General features: G+C 36.9%; 2 protein-coding genes across 2 annotated transcripts; one reads left to right on the top strand and one right to left on the bottom strand.

Annotated features, from left to right (window-relative positions):
* Positions 1–5,301: 5,301 nt before the first annotated feature.
* LOC128473956 (olfactory receptor 52R1-like) lies at positions 5,302–6,240 on the top strand. Its single transcript, XM_053456178.1, has one exon. The coding sequence runs from the start codon at positions 5,302–5,304 to the stop codon at positions 6,238–6,240; it is 939 nt and encodes a 312-aa protein (XP_053312153.1).
* Positions 6,241–6,547: 307 nt separating this feature from the next.
* LOC128473955 (olfactory receptor 52A5-like) lies at positions 6,548–8,333 on the bottom strand. The gene is made up of 3 exons (XM_053456177.1): positions 7,610–8,333; positions 6,819–7,018; positions 6,548–6,556 (listed from the first exon to the last, which is right to left on the bottom strand). The coding sequence occupies exons 1-3, from the start codon at positions 8,331–8,333 to the stop codon at positions 6,548–6,550; spliced, it is 933 nt and encodes a 310-aa protein (XP_053312152.1).
* Positions 8,334–10,379: the final 2,046 nt, after the last annotated feature.

Below are 10,379 nucleotides of genomic sequence, written 5' to 3'. Positions count from 1 at the left end.
GCGCTGCGGAGTATGACGGCGATATATAAATAATAATAACACACATTGTACAGCGCTGCGGAGTATGACGGCGATATATAAATAATAATAACACACATTGTACAGCGCTGCGGAGTATGACGGTGATATATAAATAATAATAATAACACATTGTACAGCGCTGCGGAGTATGACGGCGATATATAAATAATAATAACACACATTGTACAGCGCTGCGGAGTATGACGGCGATATATAAATAATAATAACACATTGTACAGCGCTGCGGAGTATGACGGCGATATATAAATAATAATAACACACATTGTACAGCGCTGCGGAGTATGACGGCGATATATAAATAATAATAATAACACATTGTACAGCGCTGCGGAGTATGGCGGCGATATATAAATAATAATAACACACATTGTACAGCGCTGCGGAGTATGGCGGCGATATATGAATAATAATTACACATTGTACAGCACTGCGGAGTATGACGGCGATATATAAATAATAATAATAACACATTGTACAGCGCTGCGGAGTATGACGGCGATATATAAATAATAATAACACATTGTACAGCGCTGCGGAGTATGACAGCGATATATAAATAATAATAACACATTGTACAGCGCTGCGGAGTATGGCGGCGATATATAAATAATAATAATAACACATTTTACAGCGCTGCGGAGTATGACGGCGATATATAAATAATAATAACACACATTGTACAGCGCTGCGGAGTATGACGCCGATATATAAATAATAATAATAACACACATTGTACAGCGCTGCGGAGTATGACGGCGATATATAAATAATAATAACACATTGTACAGCGCTGCGGAGTATGACGGCGATATATAAATAATAATAATAACACATTGTACAGCGCTGCGGAGTATGACCGCGATATATAAATAATAACACACATTGTACAGCGCTGCGGAGTATGACGGCGATATATAAATAATAATAATAACACATTGTACAGCGCTGCGGAGTATGACGGCGATATATAAATAATAATAATAACACATTGTACAGCGCTGCGGAGTATGACGGCGATATATAAATAATAATAACACATTGTACAGCGCTGCGGAGTATGACGGCGATATATAAATAATAATAATAACACATTGTACAGCGCTGCGGAGTATGACGGCGATATATAAATAATAATAACACACATTGTACAGCGCTGCGGAGTATGACGGCGATATATAAATAATAATAATAACACATTGTACAGCACTGCGGAGTATGACGGCGATATATAAATAATAATAACACATTGTACAGCGCTGCGGAGTATGACGGCGATATATAAATAATAATAATAACACACATTGTACAGCGCTGCGGAGTATGACGGCGATATATAAATAATAATAACACACATTGTACAGCGCTGCGGAGTATGACGGCGATATATAAATAATAATAATAACACATTGTACAGCGCTGCGGAGTATGACGGCGATATATAAATAATAATAATAACACACATTGTACAGCGCTGCGGAGTATGACGGTGATATATAAATAATAATAACACACATTGTACAGCGCTGCGGAGTATGACGGTGATATATAAATAATAATAACACATTGTACAGCGCTGCGGAGTATGACAGCGATATATAAATAATAACAACACATTGTACAGCGCTGCGGAGTATGACGGCGATATATAAATAATAATAATAACACATTGTACAGCGCTGCGGAGTATGACGGCGATATATGAATAATAATTACACACATTGTACAGCGCTGCGGAGTATGGCGGCGATATATAAATAATAATAACAACACACATTGTACAGCGCTGCGGAGTATGACAGCGATATATAAATAATAATAACACACATTGTACAGCGCTGCGGAGTATGACGGCGATATATAAATAATAATTACACACATTGTACAGCGCTGCGGAGTATGACGGCGATATATAAATAATAATAATAACACACATTGTACAGCGCTGCGGAGTATGACAGCGATATATAAATAATAACAACACATTGTACAGCGCTGCGGAGTATGACGGCGATATATAAATAATAATAATAACACATTGTACAGCGCTGCGGAGTATGACGGCGATATATAAATAATAATTACACACATTGTACAGCGCTGCGGAGTATGGCGGCGATATATAAATAATAATAACACACATTGTTATATATAAATAATAACTGTGGGTTTATCGGTTAGTGGCGGCTTAATGTCTCCTGCTGATTGGCTCTAATTGGATTTCCTCTAATTGCTCCTCTGAAGAATACCCTCACCTGGGGCAGTTGGTGATCATTATTCGTGCCCAGCGGACATGGCATGTTGGCTGCTTGCCGTGGGCAGGTCACGTACGTCTCCTTTGGGATGTGGAGTCTGATTATAAATATCTGGGAGTAGATGGTTTGGGGATGAGTGGCGGCTGGACTTGCAGCAGACACTCAGGTGAGTGGAGTACTGTCCCTTTAGGGGTCTGGATTAATTTATGGGGGGGGCAAACTTTCCCATTGATCAGGGATGGATGATGGGCCTTGCAGTTAATCTGTCAGGATTCTCCCGAGGCTTGGGTATCCGCACCGTGGGTTAAAAGGCTTTTGGTAGGAAATGCTGCAATTGAGCTAATCCGATGTAACCTAAAGTCTCAGGGTTTTATCCCAAATACACAGAAAGGGGCAGATTATCCGGGTTACTGCGGTTTCTGGGGTAAAGGGGTAATTCTAAGGGGATGGGCAGATCCTCGGGGGGGGTGAGCAGATTGTCGGGGTGAAGGGGTAGATTCACGGTGTGGAGAAGGAGTGGTAGATTCTCAGGGTGCTCTGACAATATATTTGATTCCTTCGGTCAATGTCTCTGCTGAAATCCCTGCTAGAACACTGGTGTTTGGGATGCAATGTTTGGGTAATATTTACAATAACAGTAATAAAAGTAATATTTATAGTAACAGTAATAGTTAAAGCATATTTATAATACCAGTAATAAAAGTAATATTTATAGTAATACTTACAGTAATAAAATATTTACAATAATAGTAAAAGTAATAAGTAATATTTATAGTGCTACTAATAAAATATCTACAATAACAGTAATAGTAATAAAAGTAATATATATAGTAACAATAATAGTTATAAATTATTTATAATACCAGTTATAAAAGTAATATTTATAGTAATAGTAATAAAAAATGTACAATAACAGCAATAGTAATAAAAGTAATATATATAGTAACAATAATAGTTATAAATTATTTATAATACCAGTAATAAAAGTAATATTTATAGTAATAGTAATAAAAAATGTACAATAACAGCAATAGTAATAAAAGTAATATATATAGTAACAATAATAGTTATAAATTATTTATAATACCAGTAATAAAAGTAATATTTATAGTAATAGTAATAAAAAATGTACAATAACAGCAATAGTAATAAAAGTAATATATATAGTAACAATAATAGTTATAAATTATTTATAATACCAGTAATAAAAGTAATATTTATAGTAATACTTATAGTAATAAAATATGTCTAACAGTAATAGTAATAGAAGCTATATTTATAACAGCAATACAAGTAATATGTAAACTGTGATAAAAGTGATATTTATATTAACAGTAACAACAGTAATATTTATAGTAATCGTAATAAAATTTATATTTTAAACAGTAATAGTGATAAAAGTAATATTTATAGTAATAATAATACAAGTAATATTTATAGTAACAATAACACTAATGAAAGTGATATTTCTAACAGTAATAGTAATCAAAGTAATATGTAAAATAATACTAATAAAAGTTATATTTCTAACAGTAATAAAAGTAATATTTTTAGTAATAGCAATAATATTTCTAAAAGCAATAAAAGTAACATTTATAGTAATAATACAAGCCATATTTATAGTAACAGTCATAAAAGTAGTATTCATAATAATAGTAATAAATGTAAGTCATAGTAATAGTAATAAAAGTAATAATTCTAACAGTAATAGTGATTAAATATTTCTAACAGTGATATTAATAAACGTAATATTTTTAACTTTAATAGTAATAAAAGTAATAGTTATAGCAACAGTAATAAAAGTAATATTTATAGCGATATAAATAAAGCAATGAAATATTATAACAGTTATAGTATTAAAGTAATGTTTATAATAATAGTAATACGTATACTTATTGTAATAGTAATATAAGTCATGTTTACAATAATAGTAATAGTAATGTTTATAATAATAATAATAAAAGTAATTTTCATAACAGTAATAGTAATAAAAGTAATATGTATGCTAACAGTAATAATAGTGATAAATGTAATATTTATAACAGAAATAATAAAAGTAACATTTATAGTAATAATAAAAGTAATATTTCTAACATCAATAGTAATAAAAGTAATATAAGTAATAATAAGTAATAATATATAGTAATAGTAATAAAATATTATAACAGTCATAAAGTAATGTTTATAATAATAGCAATAAAAGTAATATTTACAACAGTAATAGTAATAAAGGTAATGTTTATAATAATAGTAATATATTTAGAGCAATCAAAGTAATATTTTTAGTAACAGTAATAAAAGTAATATTTATAACATTAATAGTAATAAAAGTTATTTTATAATAAAAGTAATCAATATTTATAACAGTAATAGTATTAAAGTTATGTTTATAATAATAGTAATAAACATATTTATAGTAATAGCCATAAAAGTAATGTTTATTGTAATAGTAATAACGGTGATAGTAATAAAAGTAATATTTATAGTAATAGTAATAAAAGTAATGTTTATAATAATAGTTATAAAAGCAATGTTTACAATAAGAGTAATAAAAGCAATGTTTATTATAATGGTGATAAAAGTTATATTTATAGTAACAGTCATAGTAATAAAAGTGATGTTTATTATAATAGCAATTAATATAATATTTATAGTAACAATAATAAGGGATATTTATAATAATAACAGTAATCAAAGTATAATTCATAATAATAATATAAATAAATGTATTAATCGATATTCCCTCTAAGATGTGTGCATCCGATGATTTGGGGATATTACTGATAAAGGTAAAGTATTGGTTGCCGATCAGATTGCTGACACTTTAGGTAAATTGTTTGGCTCTTGGGCCTGCGAGAGATCATGCAAAAACATGGCCCCCCACGTGTTTGCGTGACACTCGCCCCAGAGTCACATGGGAAACAGACGAGTTATATGAAAGTATGTCCTGTAACATCCATGTTTCGTTTCAGCCCGTGGTGGGGCGGTATGTCCGTTGCTGAAGGCCATGCTCTATCCCAATGAGACTCACCCGCTCGCTTTCATCCTGTTGGGAATTCCTGGCCTGGAGGACGTTCAGTGCTGGATCTCCATCCCCTTCGGCTGCATGTACTTCGTGGCCTTCTTCGGAAACTGTGTGATCCTCTTCGTCGTCCGGACAGAGAAGAGCCTTCATGAGCCCATGTACTTTTTCGTGTCCATGCTGGCTGTCACCGACCTGGTGCTGTCCTCCTCCACCTTGCCCAAAATGCTCAGCATCTTCTGGTTCAACTGGCGAGAGATCAGCTTTGAAGCCTGTCTGACCCAGATGTTCTTCATCCATTCTTTCACAGCCATGGAGTCCGGCTTCTTTCTGGCCATGGCCTTTGACCGTTACGTGGCCATATGTAACCCGCTCAGGCATTCCTCCATTCTAAGCAACAACGCAGTATTAGTGATGGGTCTTTCCGTGGTATTTCGGGCTGTGGTGTTTTTCTCGCCTCACCCGTTCATAGTGAAGGCTCTCTTTTTTTGCCAAACCAACATCATCCCTCATACTTATTGTGAGTTCATGGCCATCATCAAAATCTCCTGCGGCGATGCTTTTGTGAGCAAAGCCTACAGCCTCACCGTGGCCTCTATGATAGGGGCCTTTGATCTGATGTGTACAGTCGCCTCCTACACCTTGATCCTCCGGACTGTCCTCAGCCTCCCCACTAAGGAGGCTGGACTCAAAGCTCTAAGCACCTGCAGCTCCCACATCTGTGTCATCTTGGTCTTTTATAGCACAGCGGTCTTCACTTTCCTCACTCATCGCTTCGGCCACGACATAGCCCCTCAAATTCATATAACCATAGCTAATATCTACCTGCTGGTTCCACCCATGTTAAACCCAATCATTTATGGTGTAAGGACCAAGAAGATCCGCCAGAGGATAGCGAGAGTCTTGTGTTTCTCAATGCGCTGAGACTCTGACCCCCTTAGTCGTCTTAATCAAAACGTAATATTCACAGATCAGAGAATAAACAAGGCCTATAAGTCAGAAAGAACTTTTGGAAAACCGTCGATTTCAGCTAATTTAACGCTCCGGAACTCAGTGTCACAATGCATAGAAATAGCGGACACCGGAATCACTCCCATTCCTGCTTCAATATAAGTTAACACACGTCCGGGGCATGCTGAACACCTAAGGCCGGCCCTGCCCATTCTTCAAATTTACTTAAATCACTTGTCATTTTTCTTGTCCCCAGGAATGGCTGCCCTGTTGCAGATCTTTACATCGTCTGCAAAAATACAAAGACGATTACAAAGAGCTTCTGTAGTATTGCTGATAAAATATTAAGTGCTCCCTGAAGGGCCACACTAGTAACAAGACCTTCCTCTGAATATACATCATTATGTCCCATACATAAATATGCCACCCTATAGTGTGCATTCAATACAGCAACAAATACAAACAAAAAAGGACATTTAAAAAAAATAAATGAACTGTGAGTCCTACGACTCAGCTCTGGTGAGAGGTCAACGCCATGAACATGTTTTTACTTTAATTAGAAGTTTCCACACGTGTTCACTTATAAGATTTGTCTTCATGCCGTACATGAGTGGATTTATCATGGGTGGAACGAGGAGGTACAAATCTGATAGAATAATGTGGATATAGGATGGAATGTGTTTCCCGTAACGGTGAGATAAAAACGAGAAGATACCCAGGGTGTAAAAGCTTAGAAAGACACAGATATGGGTAGACCTGAAACAACGAATCGATAAAATCGATAATAATCGATAACGGGAATCGTTGTCGACGATTTCCGTTATCGATTAATCGAGTGATGGATTCGTCGTTGGAGCGCTCGGCTCCTTTCACTTACCTCCGCCAGCGTTCCCCCGTTTCTGCTGCAGAGCTCTGTAGTGTCCGTCTGCTTGAAGTTACGTAATGACGGATGTGACGCGCGTGAATGATGAAGATTTGAATAAAGTTTTGCGGTTGAACGTTGTAAGTGGAACGATGCGGTAGCGGAGGTACGGAGGTACGGAGGTACGGAGGTACGGAGAGAGAGAGAGAGAGAGAGAGAGAGAGAGAGAGAGAGAGAGAGAGAGAGAGAGAGAGAGAGAGAGAGAGAGAGAGAGAGAGAGAGAGAGAGAGAGAGAGAGAGAGAGAGAGAGAGATTGCCGGGTGGGAAACTGATGGGGCAGAGTGTGGGTGGGTGCAGGGCATTTCATTAAATTATTAAATATTGTTTTTTTTGTTTATCCGATTAATCGATTAATCGAAAAAATAATCGGCCGATTAATCGATTATTAAAATAATCGTTAGTTGCAGCCCTAGATATGGGGCGTACACGTGTTAAATGCCTTCACTCGAGCTTCTGTGGATGGGAGTCTGTAGACTGCTTGGAAAATCCTGCCATATGACAGAGAAATAAATAGAAGATAATTTCCTACGACAACAAAAGCCACCAGTAGACCCCACGTGCTGTTCACACGGATGTCCACGTCGGCAAGTTTCACCATAGCCATGTGCTCACAGTAAGAGTGAGAGATAATATTAGTCTTAAACCGTTTGACCAAAAGAAGATACGGAACAATCAAAACTACTGGCCGGACACACAACATAACGATGATCTTCACTATGAGTCTGCTGGTCACGATGGAGGAATATCTGAGAGGTTTGCAGATGGCGACGTACCGGTCAAACGCCATTGACAGTAACAGCCCAGATTCAATGATTGTGAAGGAATGGAGGAAAAACATCTGGACTAGACAAACATCAAAAAGGATGAGTCTGGAACCAGAGAAGAAGATGGACAACATCTTAGGGACTATGCTGATGCCGAGAAGAATGTCATTGGATGCTAATAACATGAGAAATATAAACATTGGCCCATGGAGACTGTGAGAATGTGAGATGACGACCACTAATGTCACGTTTCCTATCACGGAAATTATATAGATCAAACAGACGACAATACCGACCCAACGCTGTGAATCCTGCAGGCCAGGAATTCCGACCAAGATGAAGAAAGTCGGGTAGAAGGAGGTCACATTGTAGACAGACATAGCCAAAAATGGATGTCCGTGCACAATGGGTCTGGAGGAGCTGCCTCTGAGTGTCACTCGATCTGTTGGATGAATTTGGAAAGTTATATAAAACATCTAAGCCTATTCTAAGTCTCGACCAAGGCCAAGGACTGATTAGGAATTTGTATAGTTGAATCAGCAAGCCGGCCCCTGTATAATGTATAGTTGAATCAGTGAGCCGGCCCCTGTATAATGTATAGTTGAATCAGTGAGCCGGCCCCTGTATAATGTATAGTTGAATCAGTGAGCCGGCCCCTGTATAATGTATAGTTGAATGAGTGAGCCGGCCTCTGTATAATGTATAGTTGAATCAGTGAGCCGGTAGTTATCACTACTGAGGATGCCTGATTGGGCGAAACGCGTCTGTGTGTCGACATCATTACGCCTTTCAGCTGGATAAAAAAGAGAGACTCTGATACTTGCGAAATAGATCTACAACGTGAGCATATTGCATTTTGTTATATATAATAAATTTTTCTTGCGCTTTTCATTTTGCTTCTCCACCTGTATTTCGTCTCTACTACACCGTTGTACGGATTGAAAACCGATTGAGGCATAGAAACGGAGGAGAGACACTCTTGAGTATTTCATAACTGTTTTTTTGTGGGATACACACTGTGTTGGTGGAAATTATTCAGATAGTTGTCACTTCATAAGCCCAATATTTGTTTCCACACAGCACTTTGTCTTTCACTGAATCGGTGAGCCGGCCCCCTGTATAACAGAAAGGTAAATCAGTGACCGGCCCCTGTATAATGTATAGATAAATCAGTGAACAGCCCCCTGTATAATGTATAGCAGAATCAGTGACTTGCCACCTGTGTAATGTATAGATAAATCAGTGACCGGCCCCTGTATAATGTATAGATAAATCAGTAAGGCGACCCCCGTATAATGTATAGATAAATCAGTGAGCCGGCCCCTGTATAATGTATAGTTAAATCAGTGAGCCGGCCCCTATATAATGTATAGATAAATCAGTGACCGGCCCCGTATAATGTATTGTTAAATCAGTGACCGGCCCCCTGCATAAAGTATGGTTAAATAAGTGGCCGGCCCATGTAGAATATATAGTTAAATCAGTGAGCCGACCCCTGTATAATGTATAGATAAATCAGTGACCGGCCCCCTGTATAATGTATAGATAAATCAGTGACCGGCCCCTGTATAATGTATAGATAAAGGGTCACTAGGGGGCGCTTGTGTATACCGGTTTGGGACAATGAAAAATAAAAGCGAAAAGAAAAAAACAATGATTGCGTAATATTGTATATGAAAGATGACACTATGTGTCCAAGTAATGCACTCACACTTTGTGTGGATTTTCAGGCTTCAAAAAAAACATCCAGTCCTCCGGGTGAATATACGGTGTGAATATGCAAGAGAAGCAGAAAATACGTGGAAAAACACAATGGTGTAGTATCTAACAGTCGTGTAACCCGCAAGCATAGACACTTACACTTACTGCAAGGGTATCACACCCCTTAGATGTTTGTTCCCGGTGTTTCTCCTCCGTGATGTTAAACCTTTCTCTGTATTCCCCGGATATATGCTGGTGCTTTGTATTAGAAATGGAAGTACATCCACACTAGACTTCCATTAAACAAATTTATTTGTAGGCTGTAAGCCAGATAAAAAATGTAAAAGGTAACAAATATCCACTTAGGGATATTCTTTAAAACACATAAATAAATAAAAAAGTTCAAATAAAAGAGCTCTAAACAGTCCTTAAAATCCTCAACGCGTTTCGTCCATAAGACTTCATCAGGAGTCTATGGACTCCTGATGAAGTCTTATGGACGAAACGCGTTGAGGATTTTAAGGACTGTTTAGAGCTCTTTTATTTGAACTTTTTTATTTATTTATGTGTTTTAAAGAATATCCCTAAGTGGATATTTGTTACCTTTTACATTTTTTATCTGGCTTACAGCCTACAAATAAATTTGTTTAATGGAAGTCTAGTGTGGATGTACTTCCATTTCTAATACAAAGCACCAGCATATATCCGGGGAATACAGAGAAAGG

The sequence above is a fragment of the Spea bombifrons genome, chromosome 2 (assembly GCF_027358695.1).
Source record: "Spea bombifrons isolate aSpeBom1 chromosome 2, aSpeBom1.2.pri, whole genome shotgun sequence".
Lineage (NCBI taxonomy): Eukaryota > Metazoa > Chordata > Amphibia > Anura > Pelobatidae > Spea > Spea bombifrons.
This window is presented reverse-complemented; position numbering and strand designations above follow the sequence as displayed.